At 38.1% G+C, this 25,902-nt stretch overlaps 1 protein-coding gene across 2 annotated transcripts in view; it reads left to right on the top strand.

The window, feature by feature from the left end:
- LOC117415186 (leucine-rich repeat and fibronectin type III domain-containing protein 1-like protein) overlaps nucleotides 1-25,902 on the top strand; it is a 54,540-nt gene that overhangs the window by 21,864 nt on the left and 6,774 nt on the right. For both annotated transcript variants that reach the window (XM_034025211.3, XM_034025212.3), the window contains exon 2: nucleotides 23,232-24,611. In XM_034025211.3, the coding sequence (XP_033881102.1) occupies nucleotides 23,242-24,611 (1,370 nt within the window). In that variant the 5' untranslated portion in view covers nucleotides 23,232-23,241. The remainder of the gene's footprint in view (nucleotides 1-23,231; nucleotides 24,612-25,902) is intronic.

Genomic DNA, 25,902 nt, shown 5'->3' with positions numbered 1-25,902 from the left:
ATGCGACATATAGAAGAATAAAAGAAAGTAAATGGATAAATAGACTGAACATGATTATGCCATTGGGACTCAACAGAAAAGAATGAACTAATTAACTTCAATACATATATAACATTTAAATAAATAAACAAAATTCATTCAAAAGTTGTGCATGCTGATGCGCTGGGGAGGCCAAATCTAGACTGATCCTCAGAGCCAGCATTGCATGATATAAAAAAAATATAAGTTTATATAAAGTAGTGTTAATTAGAATTAATACAGATTCAAAGATATAAGTAAAAATGATGTCACAATATATAGAACACCATTACATCATGTAAGAATAAATCATGAATTTGAATGTAAACAATAACAAGTAGTTGTCATGCCGTCAAAAACCTATAAATACCTCCAATGTTTGGATTCAAACACAGGCTCCCTTGAGAAAGATATGTACAACATATCGAAACGTTGGGCAGCTGGCTCTTTGAGCTAAATATATATATATATATATATATATGAACATAATTTAAATTTGTTATGTAAGAAGAAGAAGAAGAAGAATTTGTATAGCGCCTAAATGCAAGCATCTCAAAGCGCTGTACAGTTTAGAACAGTAACACTAAAAACAACTAAAAGTACAAACAACAAATACACAGCATATAGTTAAAAACAAACAGATTAAAAAATAAAACATTGCAGTGACATAAGTCTAACCATGATGAAATGCCTATACATAGAGATGCGTTTTTAGCTGTTTTTTAAAAGCATCAACAGTATTAGCGTCCTTGATCACCTGTGGAAGATTATTCCAAAGCCTAGACGCATAACAGCAGAAACCCCCGTCACCCATAGAACAAAGCTTAGCCTTTGGAATCCTAAACAGACAGGAATTTGCAGAGCGAAGTTTACGAGTGGGAAGGTACCTCATTAACAATTCAGAAATTTAATTTGGGGCCAAACCATTTAGAGCCTTATAAGTTAGCAGTAAAATTTTAACATTGTGTAATCAAAGAAACTACACAACGATATCGCAACAGTCTACCGGAAGCCATAACAGTAGTACAGCATTTCATGTTAGATTTTGAAATGTCACATTTTTCAAGTATATGGAGAAATACAAAGCAGTATGTAATTCAATCTGTTAATGTAACATTATTCAGCAGGTTTCATTCGACTTTATGAATCAAAATTAGTTAATTCTATAGGGTGATGCAAAACCTTTGGACAGAGCTGTACATATAAAGACCTGTCATTGAAATAGATGTCTCCTGGACTTTCTTAATAGTTCATATGACATAGTACCATTCATTGTATGCATTTCCCACTATAAATACAAAGTTTATAGATGAAAAGTTACTAATTACATTTGTGCTGTACTGCAGGTAACACAGTCTGTTAAACTATTGGAATAAACCCAACCAACAAGATAGGTGTTTAAATACCAAAATAAAATTTTAAATCTGTTGTGTCTTATTTATCAGAACCAGACAATGTGGACCAGTTACAATATTGCTAGTGCAAGTTATCATATTATTCTGATGGTCATAATGTCCATCAACCTCTAATGACTTTGCTATGGCTGGTGTTTCTCGTTTCCCAGCTATCATGTCAGATACAGAACACTGTGAAAATGAAACCCATTCTGCTGGCTTGTTTAATTTACAAGCCAGCATCCCTCCTCACACGGAGGCTACAAAGCTGGGAGCTGCATGAAAGTGAATCCCTGCAATTCCATTCCCATTTCAGATAACGAGCACCTGATAGGTTCAAGATGAGAAACTGTAATAGACTGATAAAGTCTTATCAATCATTCACTGTGCTCAGAAAAGCCCTGATGGGAATGTCAAAGTGGTAGCCAATTTACGGGGGAAATATGCTAGGAGTCAAGTGTGGCTAACAAGACAGGCTAAAGACATAATCATATGGAAGTGTACTCGTCAATGTGCTGCATGCATAACAAACTAAAGTGTGTGATTCAGAAAACACCTGGTTGGGTAGCAGGTATATATTTAGTTAGAGTGAATATGTGGTATTTATTTATTTATACAATAATTTAACCCATTGAGTTCTAGATCTCACTTACAAGGGGGTCCTGTCAACAAACACAAACAATAAAACAACACAATATCATGTGTGTTACTGACTTAATCATTTTAGGAGTCTGTGACAGTCTGGCTTGCAGTGGTGAGGTGGATGACGTCACAGACCAGGAAGTAACTGACACCAAAACAATGGATGGGCGGGTGAAGCTGAATGCTAGTGCACTCAGCGTATTTAATAAACAAACAAATGATTTTAACGAAACACAAAACAAAAGGGCACGAGGGCCAAACGAATAAACAAACAAACAAGTAAGTGTCGTGCTGGATAATCCAGCACGTTTTAGCAATTGTTTTTTTAAATGTTGCTCGCTCTCTCCGCTCCTTGTACTCTCCCCTGTACACTCAACCACGAGTGCAGAGAGCTGCAGGTTTATATACTCTGGCCGAGGGATTAACTAGTAGTTAATTATCGTATTATCCCTCGGCCAGAGTCTGCACGCGTTTGGTAAGGATGCATGACTGTCAGCTAGTTAAATAATCAGTAGCTGATCAGCCATGCATCCTCACGGGGTTTTTAAATATAATAAAATACGCGGCAATTTATCCGCGCCGCAAACAAAAATACAAATAATAATAAATAGGGGCGGGACACTCCGCCACAGAGTCATAAGCAAAGGACATTCACCCAAACATGTGCGGATCCTTCCTCAGGACCAAAACATTTACAAGAGGCCCTAAACAATTTACAGAGATCATTTTTAAAACATTTAAAAAAGAGAGACTATCAAAAGGTGCTCCTTAAATCACGGGTAAAAGACTTAAAAGTTTTTGGGAGGCGAAAGGCAAAGGACATTTTACGCAAACATGTGCCAACCCTTGGAACTACCAGGTTGGTAGAATCACAGGAATGCAGATTATAGTTGGTATAATACCTATTCAACCTAAACACAAAACAGTACCAATGATAAAGCCTTCGGTCTGTAAGTGAAAGCCAGACTAATTTATTATTATTATTATTTATTTCTTAGCAGATGCCCTTAGCAGATGCCCTACAGTTTGGTTTTTACTGGAGCAATCTAGGTAAAGTACCTTGCTCAAGGGTACAGCAGCAGTGTCCCCCACCTGGGATTGAACCCACGACCCTCCGGTAAAGAGTCCAGAGCCCTAACCACTACTCCACACTGCTGCCCTACTTAAAGCAGGTGGTCTAGAGGTTAATGTCTGATGTTTTTCCACAGATCATGAGTAATGACCACATAGCAGGCTGCTCCGGTACGACTTGCTCCTGCAACATACTGTGTAGAGAATTCCATTAGCTTATTTGAGGGACTGAATATTAATTATGTAAAGTTAACCCCTGATGATGACTAACATGCAGAAGAAAATCTTTGTTTAAATGCAATGACATTGCATGTTTCAGTGAAACTTCCTTCATAGCTGACTTGGCTTTTCTTCATCTGCTGTTGGGTTCCTATGAAATTGATCCCTGCTGTGTCTAGTCCTGCCTTCAAATGTTGTTGATTATGTTCCTGAGGGTGCTGGAGTACCACTAAATTGGATACAAATCACAGAAATGTGTTGAAATCTTTTCAAGCCTGTCGGTATTCATTAGTAAAACACAACTAAAGCTTCTATATTTTTCTTCAAAAAACTTCAAAATCACACTTGTGCATCTATAGCCATTGATAACATGTTCCAGCAAATGTCAGCATGCTTAATTAGGTTTTGTTAAAACTAATTTCGAACTATACATTTTGTACAGAATTAAAATCACATGTAAGGCTTTTTGTGCTTGAAATATTTTTTGCTGTACTGGTCATTATTATCCATAACCCAATTACTATATCACATGTCAGAGCTTTTAAGTGTAATATAGCATAGTGAAAGCATGGTAAAACATAGATAAGCACTGTAAAACCCAAGAGAAGCATTGTAAAGCATATATAAACATGTCAAACTACGGCACTGTAAATACATTGTATAACCAAGGAAGAAAAATATGTGAAAACTGCCTAAATACCATGCAAATCTACTGTGATAACCTTTTATAAGGGTATTGACAGTGTTATGGCAAATAGGCCTCTGTCTGCCACAGATGGTAACATCCTTGGTTTCCACTGTATAGGACAAGGGTTTACTTCTACGTTTATTTAAAAAATAAAGGCTGTGAGAAATGTGCTTTTGAATTCGTGCACACAGGACTATAAGATTTTTTTTTTTTGTTTGGCTAAACTGAAATATTTATATTGTATTGGCATTAAAGTAAGGGAAACAATTAGCAATTCATAAGATTAGGTTAAGGACATATTTAAACAGAAGATAGTCCAGGAGTGATCAGTTTATTCACAGAAGTGCAGAAGATGTCTTCAGTTTATATGTAGATAGTCATGGAGCCTTTTTCAGAAGACAAATCGGTCACCTAAAGGTATTTAAGTTTAGTTGAAGTATTTCTATAACTTCAGCAGATCTATACATGCTAATCAATACTCATAAGTTATTCCACATGTACACTGTACTGCCTGCCCATTCAAACTAAACTTTGTAACTAGGCCTAGTATTCCGTTTGTTCAGCTTTGCGGTTTTCTTATTCACCAGAAGGCTTCCAAAAGTCTACAGACCTGCCAGTATATGATTGTTCTATGACGTGTGCGTCTGCATGTTGTCAGAATCGCCTCAACGGGAAGTTCTAAACTATTAGCCAGACACAGTGAATTTGTCAAGCTTCAAATTAAACATTCACTCTATCTGTCAAGCTGTTATTGCTGCCATTGCTAAGAATGCAGCCAATCCTTGCTAGCTTCGAGAGAGCTCTTATGAAATGCACTGGTGTCTACTGGAGGACATGAATGCATTGTAGTTGTACTTAAAGTACAACTACACAATTGTAAAACTAAAGCTATGCTATTAAATTGCTTGAGCAGTCCTCTACACTTAGCACTTCAGACTAAATGTAAACATACTCCCTATTCACAAAGCTTCATATGCAATGGAACCTGATTAAAGGAGGCTGTCAAAGCTAAACTATGTTGTAATGCCCTGGAATGGACCTTCCTGATTGGTGGATGAAGCTTGTGAGGTCACTTAACTCATTTTTTTAAATTTTTTTTAAATGTTGACCAATGTGTCACATGACTGACTGTGCAGTATAGAAGACCTGAAGCAGTTAGGAGTTGAATAATACGGGCTTGCTCTGCTAGGGATGTTAATTCTAAAGAAATGGGGAGGTGGGTGCGAAAAAAAAAAAAAAATGATTGATTTTAGATCTGGTACATTAGCTGTGCACATGTAATTAATGGGAAGATAAAATCTCTAATTATTCTGGAGATTGGTGTGTACGGTTTTTTGTGTAATCCATTATCATGGTCCCGGTACATTATTAGAAGTTTTAATCACGGATTTAAAACATTTTCTTAACTCTCATTAGCACAACATTCTAACAAATGCTTTATTGTTACTTTGTTCATCCTTCCTTTGGGTATTAATCTTTGGGACTTTCCACTTTGAATTGGGGTATTTTTTGTTTTGTTGCCAGAAGACTATACCACTTGTAACTGGCAGTGTTGTGTGATACACTGCTGTTGCTGTTTCTGTCCTGTCCCCTGTGTGAGATGAGATGAGGTTAAAAGCTCTAGAACCACGAATGTAGAAGAGCCCGGCTCAAGGTGGTGAAGACACTCGCTGGCGGTGCGCGGGGTCGCTGGTTCATGCCCAGCCTCGACCCTGTTACACACTAATGTGGTTATTCTTATGTTACGTCGTGAAAAGTCTGGATCTTTCTTTGTTTCATACTGCAATGCACATACATTCTATTGCTAAATATACTGCATATTATTTAAAACAAAATACCAAAGCTTGGAAGTAAATGTTGATCACAACACTTTTTTACTGTTGTGGCATTTAAAAAAAAAAAAAATTTTCCTCCCCACTCTAAATCAAAATAAGGTAACACTTTACATTATGTTTCTAATGGTTTTGTATTTACAGAGTAGTTACTTAGTAAGCAGGTGTCCATTTTTGAGCTCACTGGGCACCTGGCCAGCAGGATTCACTGTAGTGCGATAAGGAGTGTGATCCCACCCCTATGGTTATTTGTATTTTTTAAAGTATTGTTATGATTTAAAGGTATTGTTTGGTGTTTAAACACAATGTTTGCTATTATTGTTTTACAGCATGGAATGGCGTTAACATTCCCCATTCAGCTAAACACGTGTATAATGTGGCCATCTCCAAATATATTTGTTTTGGCCATTGTGCCTTCTGTTTTTGTTTAAAATATTTAATTTGATTTAATTGGCTCTGGTCCTCCCCTGACTGTGTGTGGTTACTTCCTGGTCTGTGATGTCACTCACCTAGACACAAGGAGAAACAGTCCCTGCTGGTTTTGCCTCCGTAAGCCACGGGAGCACCAGAGCCAATGTGACGCTCCCTTTGGAATCCCCAGCGAAGACTAGCGGCTTCGCACAGCCAGGACGCAAACCTGCGCTGTATGACTCACCCTACACACAACACAGCTGCGCACTTACCAGGTGAGCCACCCGGGGACCCACAACATTGTTTTTAAATGCTTTCAAACATTAACAGTAACCTAAATAGCTATAAAAGAAATTAAATGTCACCGGTCAACAACGATAAATCAAATGGTAAGTAATTTGTAAGTGGTTTGGAACACTGCCTGCAAGCTAGGGTTTAAGGTTTGTGCTGTCAGTCAGATTGGCATAATTCGATAATTTGATTAAAATAGTTTTATAAAAATTAATTATTAATCTGGAGGCAAAGCCTGCAGCTCCAAGTTCTAATTAAAGTAATTTAATACTTTTGTGTAATTATGAAAAATAAGTCTTCTACAGGCTTAAGAAATAAACTTTAATGGTTACACTCTGGTGTACAAGCTGAACTTAGACAGAATAAATATTTGAGAGACCTTTTGTGGCCATAGAGGTGCTTTAAACTTTTAAAAAGTCACCAGGATGACTGAAACAGAAAATCTTATGCAAAGAGATTCTAAACAACAGAAGAATAAATGAGTTAACTGTCCCTGTGCGTATTTTGTGTTTTCTGTTATATGTATGTATGTATGTATTTGTGCACAGAGTATGGGGTTATCACAAGTGATTTAAAATATATAGTTGTATTTAGGCACAGGGATTGCACAATTAGTTAACGTGCAGATGTACTGAGAGTCTAATTGAATGATTGATTAGCAATCGAGTCTCGGTACAGCTGCATAAAAGATGAAGTGTTTCACTCACTCGGGGTTGGGTGTTCAGAGTGGAGAACGGGAGTAGAGAGAGGAGGTAAAATAAAAAACAACTGCTACACGCGCTGCTTAAAACACCAGCACGATACTTGTTTGTTCCGTGTCTGTCTTTTTAGTCTGTTTAGTCTGGCCCTCGTGCCTTTTGTTTTGAGAAAGTGTTTGGTTTTGTTTAAACGTATTTGTTAATAAACGCGCCGCAGTGCAGTTGTATCCCAGTCTGCTATTGTTGTCTCCATTCATGTCCTGGCTTGACGTCGCCACCAGCCAGCCTTGTCACATTCATACTCATACAAAGTTTCTCTTTCAAATCAGTTTTACACTGGGAAAAAAAAAACTGACCAAACTACAAAAACGACATGTCAGTAGCATGCATGCATCCATGACGTATATCAAAAATATATACTGAATAATATAGAAGAATAATTAGCAATGAAATGTTTAAAAATCACAATTTCATTATGTGATTCTTCAGGTTAATAAAAAAAATGTGACATACAAATGGTCAGACAGACAAACCCATATATTCCCAGGATATGACAGTCTCAGATATATGTAAAAATGTTTGACATATGTCAGGGGACAATAAGGTAAAACTTAGTTTTAGTTCACTGCGATTCCTCAATGCTGTAACAGCTGTAGCTCCAGTGGGGTAGACAGTAGGCTGATCAAATCAGCCACTTAGTTTTACCGTATGCAGTAATCAATGATTCATTGTTTTTGAAGTAATATTAACTGTATGTTTATAGTATATTTGGTTGACATTCACTTTTGATCAGCTGTCGATGGTGACATTTTAAAGCAATGTTTTTTAATAGTTCCCGTGTACTGTAATGTTGCTGCTGGTCTGTGCCTGCTGCACAAAATGAGAATGTAGCTATGAACAGGCAGCAAGCCCTTAAACGTAAAACATAAATGTTTAATTCTGTTTGCATTAAATATAGATGCTCTTCTGAACTTTTAAGCTTGACCCCTTTGATTTTCGTTGCTGACCCCAATGATGATGACTAAAAGCTTATGTTTGCATCAAAGCTTAAATAGCAATTTGCTTTGGGTATATGATCCCTTAAACTATTAACAATGTCAAATTGGTAGAATCAGAGAGCACTATCTTTCCTGACTACAGTTGTTAGTGTTTTTTTATATATTCAGATCAATGTGGTGCAGGTCTCTTATCTTAACTAACGAGGTTTTTTTGTTGTTTGGAATCCATTTGTATATCATGTTCTGTTTCCTAGTCCTTACAGTCTCATATGTGTCTTTCTCTCTGCTGGTACAATTAATATGGGTATAATAAATACTGGTGTTTATCTAGCATTTCTTACTAGTGTATTTCTTACATTCACTAGGGGTGTTGCAGGAGGACAGATTTAAGGTTAGCAGCTATACTTTGAGAGAATACATGATCACCAGAATGTGATGGATTAACCCGTAAATTATATACACAGTGGTTATAAACAACAACAAGAATACATTAGAAGACAAATGTAATATTTCACATCTGCCAAGTTGCTATTTTATGATACCATTAAGGCTGTATTTTCTTCACAGTTATCACAGATTTCCGTGAAAGTTACCCACTGCCATGTAATATGCAATTCCCTGTACAAATTCCCATTTCTAAAAGAGTGTAAATATACATATTTTTATCACTTCAAAGTAAGTACAGCAAACTTTTACCTTGTTGACTCACTAACCTGGTACACTGCATTTAGGAACCTGGCAGCCAGTTTAGTTTGCTTCCGGTAAGGCTGGTTAAAGAAACGAGCTTATAACCAAGAGGTCCCCGGTTCAAATCCCACCTCAGCCACTGACTCATTGTGTGACCCTGAGCAAGTCACTTAACCTCCTTGTGCTCCGTCTTTCAGGTGAGACGTAGTTTTAAGTGACTGCAGCTGATGCATAGTTCACACACCCTAGTCTCTGTAAGTCGCCTTGGATAAAGGCGTCTGCTAAATAAACAAATATTATTATTATTATTATTATTATTATTATTATTATTATTATTATTAATAATAATAACAATAATAATAATAATCCATTGAAAGTACTGTAATTCTTGATATGTATTTTTTGTATACAACTGTACGTCGCCCTGCGTAGGGGCATCGGCTAAGAAATAAATAATAACACTGCATAGAACTGCACGACTTCTTTAAAATGTCATCAATGAAAAAAAGACACCAGCTGCATCAAAGATCATAAATATTTTTGCAAAAGATCGCTCTGTCTGGTACAAGGGGAAATTTCACATGCCAGTTGTTCTTTTTACATTTTTATATGTTTTTATTTTGTTTGATAATTCACAGATGGTGAAAATACTGTAGAATGTCTATTAGGTGGACATATACAAGCTAAATATTTTACAATTTAGCATTTACTATTTTTCAGGTTAGCGTTTAAATCTTTAGGACCATTTATCGCATAAGAACTCTGGAGAACATTTTCTATTTTGAATGTGCTAATGCCATTTTTTCTGCTTCAATACATATGTTTAAACCATGAGATATCTTGAAAAAACACAGCCCTAACCATTATATAATTACTAGCAATTGCAACACAACAGATAAAGTAGCATATACTGTATAAGGTCAATTATCTCCTTGGTCACTAAGCATATATTTTGTCATGGTTTATTAAGCTTTATTTAGTGCAGATTCTTCTGGATGCAATTGAAAACAGCAGCGGAAGGCTGATAATGGACACAGCGGAATGGGATTATTGAATTGGAGAGCTTAATTACATGGGTAGACTGATTTTTCTTCTCCTAAGGCATGCATTTCTCTCATGCTTAGCAGCGCATCTGTTTAGCACGTTACACACATGAATAAAAGCCGGTTAAATTGCGAAACGAAAAAACAGCACAGCTTTGTGATTTAGTAGCAAATGATTTCAAATTTTTTTTGCACTCATAGCGCGTGAGCGTGTGTATCTGCAGTTACTTACAGCACTCTTTATGAGGGAAAGCAAGCAAGACCCAGCCGTGCTAGACAATCGTCTATGCAGTATGGCCTAGAGGGAAGTTAGCTGGATGCAAAAAGTGTTCCTGAACTTCCAAAATGTTTTAACTACATTCAAAATGGTGGGCAACATATAACATGTATTTTACACAACACAGCCCTTACATGTATGAATGGATGCCACCAGGGATCATATATTATTTTTCCCCATTGATACACATAGATTATCATAAAGTGTGCTCTACGATACAAGCTGATATCCCTACTGCCCTAGAGGATGCAAATCAGCTTGTGTTTTACACAGAATCCTAGGCTAAACATTTTTTATAATATATAATTATAAGAAACTGTCACAAAGACGGCCGGAGTGGGTGGCGTCAGACCAGAGCCAGGAAATAAATAAACAAAACGAGAGGTAGAGTTTGGTGGAGCTGAGCGAATGCTTTCGCTCAGCATTTAATAAATAAACAGAACAGAAAATAAAAGGTTTTAAACACAAAAACAGGACACGGTGCTTGAGGCCAAAATAAACAGTCAAACAAAACGAACTAACACTTAACAAACGGTGCACGGAGACAAACAAACACGGTGAGAACAAACACTTTACGTTTTATTTTGCTTTTCTTTCTCCTTCTCTCTCTCCCGTTCTCCACTCTCGAACACCCAACCCCGAGTGAAAGAAATGTGCATCTATATATACTGTTGTGCTGGGATTCAATTACTAATTAATTATTCACTTGAATCCCAGCACGTGAATTAATTCTGTGCAACCCCGTGCTCACATATTACATTTAACCAGCACGTGAAGTGATTTGTGCCCTCCTCGTGCCTAAATATAAATCTACATTTTTAAATACACGTGAAACACAGACCCGTTTATATCCCGTGTACCAATGACTATACACCAACATTAACATACGCAACATACAACATATAACACACAAAATACACACAGGGGCGGGCACTTCGTCACAGAAACGAAGACACAAGCAGCTGAAATGGTTGTCTTCATAGTACTCTGAAACGTCTACTAACTAGACTGAAGATCTGTGTTTACCTCAGAAATCTGATGGAGTGCTTTGAAGTTATGGATGTTAATACAGTATGTGGTTATAAAAGAAATTTAACAGTACAGCTATTTCTTTGTCTCAGTTCGCGAGAACATCCACTTTTCTAGAATCGCCTGTAACCCAATTCTAATTTAAAATCAGAATTCTTCCTAACTTTATTCCTAACATTAGCTGTTATCAGGTTACATAATTAATATTCAGTCCCTCAAATGAGCTAATGGAATTCTCTACACAGTATGTTGCAGGAGCAAGGTGTACCAGAGCAGCCTGCTATGTGGTCATTACTCATGATCTGTGGAAAAACATCAGGCATTAACCTCTAGATCACCTGCTTTAAGTAGGGCAGCAGTGTGGGAGTAGTGGTTAGGGCTCTGGACTCTTGACCGGAGGGTCGTGGGTTCAATCCCTGGTGGGGGACACTGCTGCTGTACCCTTGAGCAAGGTACTTTACCCAACTGTATAAATGGGTAATTGTATGTAAAAAATAATGTGATATCTTGTAACAATTGTAAGTCGCCCTGGATAAGGGTGTCTGCTAAGAAATAAATAATAATAATAATAATAATAATAATAATAATAATAATAATAATAAGTAACAGGAATTTCCTAGAGCTGAATTCTCTTTCTGAAAAACTTTAGTTTCAGCAGAAGGTAACGAAATACTTTTTTTCTAAGCATTACTATTTAAAGACCTCTTCGTGGCCAGAGTCAATGGATAAGTGATAGACCTGGCGTCTTAAAAGCTAAGCCAAGATGCACCAAACCATGAAGGCATAGATGAGAATGCCGATAAGAATTTACATGAAAGCGAAAAAGCATTGTGATTGAGTAGCTCAGCCTGTCATGACACCGATGCAGCACACTGAGAAGGAAAAAGCCGATAAAACTTTCATACTGTGGTGCACGCAGATGGGGCCATGTTTGCAACTCACACTGAAATTCTCACAGATCTTGCTTTGATAAGAAAGTCTGACAGTACTTACGAAGTGATGACTGGGATCAAGCTCAATAATACACAGCTGTTGAGCTGAAAAGGAATTGTTTGTATCAAAGCATAGTTTTGCGGTAACCTTGGGGCATATTAGATGATCAAAATTATGCATTTCATTTGCAAGAGAGAATTTTCAAGTGCCAGTACCAGAAACCAGGAGCATAGCTAACTGACAGCCAAAGTTGTTTTTTTTTAAAAATACAATTTAATATAAACTATTAAGCACTCAATAGTTTTAAATTTAGAAATACTAAAAGAAACTTAGAGAAGGACTTACCTGTCATTTAATTAATTAATTAATTTTTTTTTATTATTTTAAATACAGACCCCCCCCAACTGAAAACTGATGAAAAAGGCTTATCACAAACAAGAAAGATGTACTGCTTAGAATCTAAAATACTAGATCAAGAATGCTTAGCTGCAAACCCACAGACTGTCAAAACAGATGTTGTTTGGCTAGATTTTGGGGTTGAGAAAAGCCAGCTGTGGCCCCAGCAGACACAGAGGTGCCAGCTGCTTACCGGGAACGTCAGCTGTGAGGTCAGCCTGTTAGATTGAAAACAAGCAACAGCAGAGCTGACATCACAACTCAGAATGATTCCAATGGCTTTAAAAGCAAACCATGCAATATTTTCAGCTATGATTTGGGAACTTCTAGTAGATCATATTATTGAAATGGGGTTTAATTACTTTGAAAGACATGTGTTACAGTAGTACTGGTTGTCATACCTTCAACTATACTGTACGTGTGTGTGTGTGTGTGTGTGTGTGACCCAGTAAATCCCACAGGAGGTGACAGGTGCCATGAATCACCAGGGATTTGAGATCACTGGGGGCGATGCTGGTTCATCGGAGCATAAACAGCTTTCTGACTGCTGTAGTAAGGTTCAGCAGTAGTTATAGGATTTCATGACACGGTAGTGTGGCAAAGATCTGAGACTGGCTGCTGTATGCAGAGAAAATTAAATACTGACCCAAGCACTGAAGTTTAGCAATGAAATAGTAAAACCACAAAACAAAAGAAAGACACCCAATGGGGTTATAAAACAGATACTTTTAAAGCAGACAGGTTCAGAGCTGGTGAAGTGTAATTAGCTAATCAGACACTTGATTAGGCCTGTCCAATCAGTGCTTAATTCCCTCATTAAATTGTTCACATTCTCACTCTAGTGAGGAACCATGGGAGACTGTTGCTACAGGTCAAATTAACCATGTGTCTGCTAGATACTGATTCAACATAAAAAAATTAAAAAAAAAAAAAAAACAATTTTCCAGCAGTTTCATGGAAGTGGTCCATCTGCAGCAATTATCGGACACAAAGTGGTCCTCTATGCAGGGTAAGAGAAACCCGGTCACAATACATTACAGTAAAAACGATGTTACTTATGTAAACAATGTTCGTCAGTAAAAGGTGAAAGTGAGTTTCAATGTTCCTGGTAGCTTTAGAGGGCATCTAACATAGGTTGAGTGCTGTCATGAAATATTGACTTCAAAGGAAAGTGCATACTCTGTATGCATTTTACTATGCAGGTTACCAGTCTGTGTGTGTGGCAGTTTATGGATTTGTCCACTGAAATTGTTCCAGTACTTGTATCAGCTTGTACTTGCACTGAACTGCTCCATGCTTTGCCGTATTCTACTAGTGCTCCTAATTATAACTACTTCCTGTATCTGGTACTTGATTTTACTCTTACAGGTATCCGTAGTCACGTTTTTTGTAATTGCTCTTATTTGAAATCATTCTCATCCATTCATCGTACTTACTATGTGTTCTTACTGGACTTTACTCATATAAGCAAATATCTTTACTATAATTTAACTGCTCTTAGTTGAACTCGCTCTTAAAATGTAATTATTTACTGTATTCTTTATTTTGCTCTTATTTCAATTTGATCTTATTGCTACTGATTTTACTGTACCTTATAACTGCTCTTATCTGTAATGTGATATTCTGCTATGTGATATTTCGTAACATGATACTTTGTATTGTGATATTTTGTAACAATTGTAAGTTGCCCTGGATAAGGACGTCTGCTAAGAAATAATAAATAATAAATCATAGAGGGTACATCCACTACACCAGGAGTATCTACACCCAAACTTAATTATTCCCCTTTAAGCAAAAACATTGTAAGGGAATGTACAGGAAGCCCTTGGAACTTCTGTTTAAATGTTTTCTTAACCTAATGTACAGGAACTGTGGATATAATAACCTGTTTCCATTTCTCTAAACCTAACCCATAAAGTGCCATTGTCTTCATTTCGGACCATTTTTAACTGGCATAACCTGTTCTGTTAGTCTAAATGTATTGTATTCAGTTACATAAACACACCTTGTGTTCTGATTTTTTTTTAAAATAATTGTATTTGATACTTAATGGGTTAAGGCCAATAAATATATAAATATTTAAATTGCTTCAGCCCTGATGTTTATCAGTAAAGCCTCTTGCCAAACTTAGAGAAACACATTGTAATCTGAGTCATGCTTGAGAAATTTTAATTAAAAAGCAAACTCAACTTCTTACCGCTTCCAAAAAAAAAAAAAAAGAATTCCCCAAACCCAATACTGATCAGAATCCCAGGGCACTAACCCCCTTGGTGATGTATTTAAGTGTAGACATTCCTGTATTTGCAGATGGTGCTGTGGATTAATCCTTAACAGCTGTGTGTGTTTTAAACATACACATTCTGCTGCAGTGTTCTATGTACAGTGTGTACTGTAAGAATAAGATATCCAGTTTTTTTGACAAATCTTTAATTGGGTGGTAGTTCATTTCTTCCATGCAATTTGTAAGTTAACTAATGGAATCCTTTGGAGAGAGAGAGAGAGAGAGAGAGAGAGAGAGAGAGAGAGAGAGTCTGGAAAAGCTGTTAAGAAAAAAGAATGAAACAGATTTGTTTTGAAGACAGTTTTGCAAGATAAATCCACCGAGACACTAGTGTTTCCTATACAGTGATGCTCTAGCTATACGCAGTTACTGGCTTTGGAGAATCGAGGGAACTGACCTATTTTCTGCACTTCTCTCGTGTTTGTTTCTGCCACCTCCGCAAAAGAAAGTCATATCATAAATCATTTTTTTAAAAATGCAGTGGAATTAGAGGGTAAAATGAGAAAACCACCTAGTCTGAAATGTAGGCTGATTATTTGGTCACCTGACGTTTCATACGATCCCCTTGATCTTTATAGACTGGAAGAGAGTTGTGTGCAACTATTCAGCAACAAGAATGGGAAAGCAGAAAGATCTGACTTCACAAGGACCATCAAGGCAGAGGATCCCCATATAGCTTGCTTGGTAAAGGCATGGCGACACATGGTGTGCCGGGAGAGACATAGAACTATGGTATAGGGGAACCCCGGGGGCCCGGTGAGCTCAAAGCGGACACCTCCAGGTCTGGCTTTTGTCCTCCAGAGACATCTACTGTAGAGCTCCTGAGTGTGAAGAGGCAGTTGGCTTGGACCTGGGATCAGTGGATGTCCACTGAAGTTCTCCTGAGCTGTTGCAGGGATAGGGACAGTCTAAATCTGGGATGGTCACAGACGTACTACAGTAGCCCAAATTACAGAGACACCTCTTTCCACTCAGCCCGTGAGCTAGACATTGTGGTCTTTGGTAAGAGATCAACCCAAATGTTTTTTGCCAGTCAGTGTAAATGCAGTATTTAGAGCACATTTCTCAAAGTGTGGATTATTATCCTATTTACAAGCTGCAGTTAAATAACTTCCCACTCGTCTCAGTATTTAATAAGTGTATTAGCCTTCAGGATCCTTCCTGGAATAGTTTGCAGTAAACAATGAATATTCAAAACACGAATGCAATCCTCAAGGAAGATTATATTGAATGTTATAGTATTAAATACTGATGTTGTCAAAACAAAGTGAATATGGGTTTAGTCCAGACCACAACAATCCCTGAGGTAAATTAAGATAATTAAAACTACAACATCCAGTACAAAAACCCTGCCATCCAACTGCCATCATTTCAAATGTCACAGTCTAACTCTTACTAAATTATCTGGTTAAGTGTTTGTGGCACTGAAAAGGCAATGTAAATCGTTATGTACTGTGTGTACTCTTTTAGTACATTGGACTGATAGGAAGCTATCTTGAAACTTGGTAAGGACATTCTAAATCTGTAGATACATAGAGGGACCTGTCTGTCTACCCTCCCTCCTCCATCCTCCCACCCGCACATTGGAGGACTTCTACTGTCACTTTGCTTGGAAAAGGACTTCCACATAAGAAATAAACAAACCCCTTAAATTCCGGCCTAAAGGCCCAATTATGGTTACGTACCAGTTAAAAAGTAAATTATACCATTTTATATTAGTAATTGCTGTAAAATGAACTAGGAACTAGACTATGCTACTTTAAGGTGACATGTGCGGTAATATTATGAATTTTTGTGTTAGCTTTATGTTTTTCACTACTCTGTGTATATGACCTAACTTAGCCTAGTAGTGCCCCCCATGGTCAAGGGCCCCTGAGCAATTGCCCTGCTTGTTAGCCCTTAAAACCTGCCCTGTACTTACATTAAGAGATATAACTAGGTAATCATAATTAAAAAGTCTGTATGTCACGTTTACATTTGTTCATGTACATATTGTGGATATATACAATAGGTCACAGTCCAAAGCTCGTGAAACATCGGTCGGTTGTGCAGTCTATCATCCTCTGTCAAAGTTGATCAGATCCGCTGTTCAACGCATTTGTGACAAACAGACTTGCAATAGGGAGACTGTTTTGTATCTATTATAGTGCTTTAGAAAATGATTCAGTACCATCAGCTTCCAGCTCTAGTGTGCGTCTATCAAATGGTAGATGCCCGATGGAACGTCACAGCATGAACTGTGATTCAAACCTAAAATCAATCCGCGTAAGTTGTCGGCTTTTTCATTTTGACTTGCTGTAGTGAAAGCTCGATTCACATTTATTGGACAGCAAATACTAAACAAAAGACAAAATTGGTCCAAATGTATTTCCTTATCCACCAAAACCAGTCAATCAGTACTCTGTACGACAAAAACAACCAATCCTGTACCCTCGCCTTCAGCTTGGGACGCAGCTTGGGAACTCCAGTCGCAGTCAACGACCACACGTTAGAGGGTTCATTGACGGGCACTATCACTTACCTAGGACAGCATATGTCTGTATGAGGGAATGTTCTCATGAGTAAAAGGTTGAAAGCCAAGGTCTGTTTTGCCGGTATGAGTGCTGACATAACCCACTGTGGCAAAGTGCCCCGCCCCTGTGTGCATTTGTGTGTTCTGTGTTGTATGTTGCGTGCGTGTGTGTGTTAATGTTGGTGTATAGTCATTGGTACACGGGATATAAACGGGTCTGTGTTTCACGTGTATTTAAAGTGTAGATTTGTATTTAGGCACGAGGAGAGCACAAATCACTTCACGTGCTGGTTAAATGTAATATGTGAGCACGGGGTTGCACAGAATTAATTCACGTGCTGGGATTCAAGTGAATAATTAATTAGTAATTGAATCCCAGCACAATAGTATATATAGACGCACATTTCTTGCAGTCGGGGTTAGGTGTTTAGAGAGTGGAGAACGGGTGAGAGAGAAGGAGTAAATCATTAAGAGCGTAAATATAATAAGTGTTTTGTCTCACTCACCGTGTTTCGTTTGTCTGTCTGTTTACTGTGTAGTCCGTTTTGTTTGTCTTTTTATTTTGGCGTGTAGTGCCGTGTCCCGTGTTTTTGTGTTTAAAACCTTTTATTTTCTGTTTATTAAATGCTGAGCGCGATCACGCGCCCAGCTTATACCAAACCACATCTCTCTGTTGCTTGTGTTCCTGTTTCTGGTCTGACGCCACCCACTCCGGCCGTCTTTGTGACACCCACATACAGATGTTTTCAGACCTATAAAAATTAATTATATTTTTTAATAACATGTAATTGTTAATATATCCAGCTATATTTGTTTTATATTCATGATATTGTGAACATTGTGGTTTTCACTTAAAAAGAATGCTGTTAAGTATTTGAGATAGGATTGTGCTGTCCCTGATACTGAGACTAAAGCACAGTAGAAACTCACTGTGGCACTGTGCTGCCATGCGTGGGGTTTCTTTGTGATAAAGTGTGGCATACAGCAGCCAAGCAGTGCTTTTTCACATTAATAATATAATAATGAATATCAGCTCTCTACCAAAGTCAATACGAATTCCATTTAAGGAATGCTGTATGCTGAAATAGAATGCGACCCACCTGTACTAAATGGTCAATGTAGATGCTTCAGAATACTCATCGCTCTGTTTTTAAAAGCAAAACCAGTCACATGACAGTTCTCTTATAACAAAAAAGAGTTGTTCCCTGGGCAATCTCCAAGCCAGGGCAGCCATGGGTCATTCATTTGTCAAAGCTACAAGAAACAAAACCAATAACCGACAATTGGAATCTACATGGACAGAAATACCTACCGGCCATCCTCAAAGCTGCCAAGTCTATTCCTTAAGGGAGATTTAGATGGGGCTAAAGTAATTCAATCAAATGCCACAAGTGTTTTAAAAACAAATAAAAACTACTTAATACATTTTTACTACGTGTGTGGGTGTTTTTAGTGCATTTGGGTCCCTGAGTGACTCACTTGATACAGTCAGGGGAGCGCAGGTTAGCATCCTGGCTGTGTGATGTTGACAACCTTCACTGGGGTCTCTCGCATTGGCTTGTGTTATGGAGGCAGGGGATGAGTCACCACAAATAATATCACTTTGGTTATTGTCACACTCGCATTCATTAGTCACACACCAGATTTCCAACTCAATATCATTTTGGGAAATGAAAAGTGCAAGTTCTTTGTGTAAGTTAGTCCAACATATAAAGTATGGCAGCACAATACAGCATACAGAACACTACAGTATGTAGGTCTAGGTCTAATTATTGTAGATTGAAAAAACATGAACACTGTAGTAATAAATGCTATTCCTGGCTAGTAACACCAAAAAACAGATACCAACTTGTACCAACACATTCTGATGCTTATTTCATATTGGAAAACCCCTGATAAATGCTAGTTATTATCACCATTTGTGCCCAGTCATTTGATGTGATATTAAACGGGTTTGACTGTACTATTTGGAGATACTTATTCTTCAGTGGTTCTCAGTTAAATATACAAACACATTTCAAGAAAGGAAAGCCTGGGGGCTTTGGCTAGCAAGCAGAATGCTAATCTACTCCATTCCAAACCTCAGTGAATTCTGTTTTCCCTAAACATACAGAGGTTTGCTAGTTAAATGTGTTATATGCAAGATCACCCCATTTGAGGATGTAAAAAACGGAAGGTTGTCATTATCAATATTTCCTTGTATGTACATTCCATTCATTGATGGGTTCTTTTAATATCACTGAACTGCAGTTATGCAATTGCCTATTGCTATTTTAAATAATAACAGTATTATACTGATTTCAAAAGATACAAATGACGGTAGGTACTGTTCTGACATAGATCTAAAAAGGTAGCTTAATCTACCAGGGCATGTGTTATTTTCAGTGTAGTTATCACAATATTGTACCTCGTTGCTTACTTACTGTACACAGCATGTAATATACAGATGCCAGTACTGCTTTATTCATTATAATGCTCGCCCAGGGCAAAGCACAGCATTCAAGCATGTGTGTGCGTGTCTTTCCACAAGTGTCGTTATTAGAGTGAACTGCACCAATCCTTCTGGAATCTGCCATCAGTCTTATTGTCATCTAAGATTCCAATCAAATCTAATGAAATCATTATTTAAAAACTTTACCTTAAGTGCATTAAAGCAGCTTTAAAAAAAAAATAAGAATAATTTAAATAAAAATAAATACTGGGGTCAATTTTAAATGATCTTATCAGGAGCAGAGCTAAATACTATCGCTCTTTAACACTATATTAATCATGCTAGTATTTCCCTCCCCCAGAGGCCATTTATAGACCTACATATTAACAAACAACACAAAAGCAGGTTTTGTTAACATGATGTTAACATGTGTGTAGTTAGTCAATGCTAACACTGCATGAAATGTAAAAACCAAATCAGACATCTTTCTCTCAGTTGCTGTTTGTGTGTCAGTTATTTTCTGGTCATGTTAGCATGATGTGTCGTGGAATACAGAGGCCAAAAATGTGTTTATGGTAATGATAGACTGCGGTACAAGCAGGATATTAATTGTTTGTGGTGTGTGGGTGGAGGGTAAGGTGCTCACTTGGGACACAGAGAAGGAAGAAAAACAGACAGTATTGCCTTGTACACTATGCACATTGCCTGTGCCTATTAGGCTTGCTACTGTCATGCATTGTCAATTCTGGACTCTGACAACAACTTTGTAAATGAAGGTTCTAACTTAAATTAACCCTAACAGTGCTGGATACATTAAGTCATCTTCTCCTCCATGTGTGTTTTCTATTTTAAAAAGCTCCTGAAAATAAGATGTCACATGTACCAAAGCAGCCTAACTGGAATGAAGTGATCAGCTATTTAACCCTTTAAGGTACAACGGATCAGAACAGTGTCCAGTTTCTGATGCCTAGTTTGGTGTAAAATGGAATCTAGGGAAATGACCGCTTTAAATGAAGAATAAACTCCTTTGTTGAGTATACATGAGAGCAAGACCAAATTATTATTATTATTATTATTATTATTATTATTATTATTATTATTATAAACACAGCATATTCACCTAAGGCCCTCTCTGTTCTGGTCTTGTTGTGAATTTGAATTTCTATAAAACCACATTTGTTTTATTCAATACATTACTTCAGGGCTGTCCATCAAGTGGCTCTTTAGCATATATGCCTCACTGAGCTCTCCACTAGGACTTGATTTAGACATGAAGTATCCTATTTAAGCCTCTTAAAAGTAATTGTAGCTAACAAAATCATTTTACCTGTTTTGCGCTTCAAAAAATCTTGGGGCGCAATTTTTCCACTGTGGGCAAGTTGTCCACTTCATACATGCCTGGGTCATTTTACCTCAACAGTGTTTCTTTAAATAATATATATAATAAAATAATATATAATAAAATTCGCATGAGACCCACATGACAAAAGGCATTTATGGGACTACTGTATTTTATAAGCTGCAATTATTTTACTGGTATTTGAAAGACAGTCTTCAAATTCAGCTAAATTGATTTTTAAACATATCTTAAAATAAAGTTGACAGTTATTTATGGAGCCAAACAGAAACCAGCACCCAGTTGGACATGATGTGGAAACCGATACAGGACAGAGGGAAGCAGACACTTAATTATACAGAGAGAGGTGACGGGATGAATTGGATTACCTAGTCATGCTGTTGATGCTGAATTCACAAAGTATGCATGTAGTTACTAATCCTTCAGTTTAGCCGACTACAAGGAACTGGACAGCGGCTGAATCATTTTCGAAGGTATTTTTGCTCTGCAGTAATCCATCTACACCAATGCTTGTTGGAGGGCATCGTAGACTGTAAATTGCATTTTGCAGCGTGAACCCAGTCTGTATGATTAACGAAGGCTGCTGCTAAAATAATGTGACAGATCTGTTATTGTATTTATTAGGGAATGCTGCCATCTGCTGGCCTTGAAGTGTATTTTCTTCTGCACTTCAGGGGTGGTGATTTTTTTTTTTTTATCAAGTTCTGCAGAGCTGTAAATAATTTATTTTACAGCGTGATTGATAAAGCTTATACAAAGTATAGGGATTTCAGCTGGGAAAAACAATTAGAAAAGTATTTTTTCTCTTGAGCAGGGGAAGTCATGGTGTGTTTTATTAAGGGTAATGAAATGTAACTGCTAGACTACACTATGAAACGCCTACCAGCTCAGCTGAACCACAACCCTACTCATGATAGCAGCTGACCTGTGTAATGAACTTGCCCCAGTGGCTCACTGAGGTTGAGTCATGCAATACTAATGTTGATTTTGATTCAATGTTTTAACACTGGGGTGGAAACAGCAAGGATCTTAGTCCAAAGTTCAAACCATCTCCAGTCAAGCATCGCTGGCTTGAGTCAAAGAGGACAATGGAAAGAAGACAGTCTTTTCTAGTATTCAGAAGATGGATCTTAAATTATGGGTTCGCAATAGTGGGGGACGAAACAGGCACAGTACCCTCCAAAAAATGTAAAATATAAAAAGGTGATGCTTTAAGACATACTGATGAATTGCCCAAAAACTACATTGGTGAACATTACCAGTTTCTTAGGTCCCCAATAAGGGGTTGGGCCACTTTCCCCCCAACCTCAGCCGGGACACAACATGGCTACGACTCCACAAGGTCCACAGAGTGTCTGGAAGAATGTTAATCCATTTAGTCATTAATATTTCAAACCTGCCAAACCCTTCTGTTTGCAGCCATCACTGTCTCTCTAACCTTTGTTTTGTAATTACTCATAACCAGTGTCCCGGATCAGCCTACCAACATGAGAGCCCTTTATACTGCGACACCTGGTTGACTTACATGCCTGTACCACATCATGGTAGACGCCTTTCCTCATTTCTGGTACTGGTTGCAACTGGGCTGCTCCCACAGCTTTACAGAGCTGCAAAGTTCACGTGTCACATCACAAACTAATTTTGATTTCTAATTCTGGGCCCTGCCCAATCCAAGCAGGTAGACAAGTACTGGCCAGGCAGTGTATGTATGTTGGTTAGTAGTCTGTATGTACAGTGGTTGAAAGTTATAAATCTCTGAAAGTGAATTATTAACTAACTAGTAACTGTGCATCCAGACAGCTAAATGGTTGGTTGATAATAAGAACCAGAGGATGTCAATAATTATTGCCACTGTAAACACACATTTGTCCTCTCCGCTGTCAGAGCGTTTGAGTACAGTTGTGGTCTATGACCTTGAAAAATGGGGTTGGATCTTCAGTCAACATCTGCTCTACCCTGCTAAGAGTGTTAAAATAACTTCACTAAAGTGTTTTCACTAACTCCGTTTTATTTGTACACCCAGGGCCATCACCATGGAGAGGGTGCTCGTCTGTTTCCTCTTGCTCAATGTGCCTGTGTCAGCCATGCTGTGTCCCAAGAGATGCACATGCCAGAATCTGCTGCCTTCCTACACCGTCCTCTGTGCAAAGACAGGACTCCTGTTTGTGCCACCCAACATCGACAGGAGAACAGCAGAGCTTAGACTCATGGACAACTTCATCACCACACTGAGAAAGAAGGACTTTGCCAACATGACCAGCCTCATTCACTTGACTCTGTCTCGGAACACCATCAGCCAAATCACACCCTTTGCATTTGTGGATCTCCACGATTTGCACGCTTTACACCTAGACAGCAACCGGTTGACCCTGGTCAACGACGAGCACTTTCAGGGCTTGATTAACCTTCGCCATTTGATCCTCAGCAATAACCAGCTGCAGTCTATTTCCGAAGGGTCCTTTGAGGACTTCTTAGAAACCTTAGAGGATTTGGACCTATCCTACAACAATCTGAGGGAAATCCCTTGGGATACTATCAGTAGGCTTGTCAGTGTCAACACCCTCAGCTTGGACCACAACCTCATTGAGTTCGTCCCTGAAGGCATCTTCTCCAACCTTCACAAGCTCGCCCGACTGGATATGACCTCCAACAAGCTCAAGAAGATCCCACCCGACCCTCTGTTCCTGAGGATCCCTGTGTATGCAAAAATGAAAGGATCTCCCTTGACCTCCATGGTCCTCAGCTTTGGTGGCAACCCTTTACACTGTAACTGTGAGCTGGTTTGGCTCAGGAGACTTACAAGAGAGGATGATCTTGAGACATGTGCCTCCCCACGGGATCTCATGGGCAAATACTTCTGGACCATCAAGGAAGAAGAGTTCATCTGCGAACCGCCAATGATCACCAGGCATACCTCCAAAATGTTTGTCATGGAAGGGCAAGAGGTAAGCCTCAGGTGCAAAGCCATTGGGGACCCTGAACCGTCCATTCACTGGATCTCCCCAGATGGGAAAGTAATCGCCAACACATCTCGGACAACATCCTACGAGAACGGGAGCTTAGATATTCTCACTACCACCATCAAAGACTCTGGGATGTTCACCTGCATCTCCTCTAACGCTGCAGGGGAGTCCACCGCCCCAATAGAACTCATTGTTAATCCTTTCCCTCTCCTCAATAACCGAACAAGCCACATGAAGGAATCAGAGCCAGAGCCCTCGGATATCCTGACCTCAGTCAAGTCTGCCAATGAAACCAGCGGCAAAAAGAACAAGAGAGTGCTGGCTACTGAAGTGACGTCCTCGTCCGTCATGATTAAATGGACGCCCCAGAACCACATACCTGGGATTCGGATGTACCAGATCCAATACAACAGCTCATCCGATGGTATCTTGATTTATAGGTAAGCAAGAGTATTCGAATGATTGCAGCTAATGGTTGTTGGTTTAGAGACGTAAAATGTACACATACATGTAGTGCTGGTGTGAATCCCTGTACTAAGTACGATGTGCTTAGTGTAAATTCTTTGCACAATATAACCCTAACCCTTTTTTTATACAATTGTGTACATATGTCGTGCAAAAAGATTTACATATCAAATGAGTAGAAATATACAAACTTGGTAAACATTTCAGAGCCCCTTGCACTCTGGGATCAATGGACGGTGCATGTATACTCAAACCGTAAAATATAGAACCATAATTTTGTATTATAACTAAACTGCCAACGAGGAAACATTTTTTAATCCTTTATGGTTAAAGATTCTGTTTATTTCCTTTCGTGTTTTCTATTTATTATAAAAAGCAAACTTCCAACTGTGCTTGTTAAACTATTTAGTTTTTTTTTTTTTTTTTTTTTTTGCTTCTTTAACAAATAACTATAACTTCACCCCCAATTTCAAAGCACTTACTTAACCAGATGGAAAATTAGCTAAACACCAAAAAAGCTTGTTGGTTTCCTCACAAGGATTAGTGTTCTGTCATCTTTTGGGCTGTACGCAAGACAAATAAATAAACATTGCTTTTAATTGACCTAAAGACAGGGATTTATTATGCTACATTAAGCTTTTGTCTGCAATCTACTGCAGTGACACGCTTTTGCCACCTCTTATCAACTACAGAAGCATCCCCAAGGATAAACCACAGCAGTGACTGAGGAAGTGTGACCATAATTTCATAATACAAATTGACACTTTTTTATTATTATTATTTAAAAGAATAAACAGGATAAATTGATCACAGAATGATATCCACTGGGTTTGTTTCCCATCTGCTTGTACTGACGCTAATAAAGAGAATAGGATTTAAAATCCATTCTGTTGTCATTGTTGATCATGCTGTGTTTTGCTAATGATCCTGCTAGAGTTTCTTTCAGGTACTGGGATTCTAAAGGTATCTAAATAGGATATTCAATAAATAAATAAATAAATAAATACAAATAAAAATTTAAATAAGAAAGCAGGTCTCTGAAAAATACTCGGAGATACACTGTATATCACACATCAGGTTGTGTTTTCTGTCCGCTTGTCACAATGTGCAGCAAATTAATTTGCTGTTTTTCTCTCAGTTTCCATCTCCCCAATCGTAACAAGCTGGCAAGCTGCTGTAATTATGTCCCTGCCATAAAGAATGTGAGGCAGCATACTGGCTAAGTCCATAAAGTGCTGTGACTTGTGACAGCTCTTTTCTCCAAGG

Source organism: Acipenser ruthenus, chromosome 7, assembly GCF_902713425.1.
Source record: "Acipenser ruthenus chromosome 7, fAciRut3.2 maternal haplotype, whole genome shotgun sequence".
NCBI lineage: Eukaryota > Metazoa > Chordata > Actinopteri > Acipenseriformes > Acipenseridae > Acipenser > Acipenser ruthenus.
Note: the sequence above shows the minus strand (reverse complement) of the source record. Positions and strands in the feature narration are given on the sequence as shown.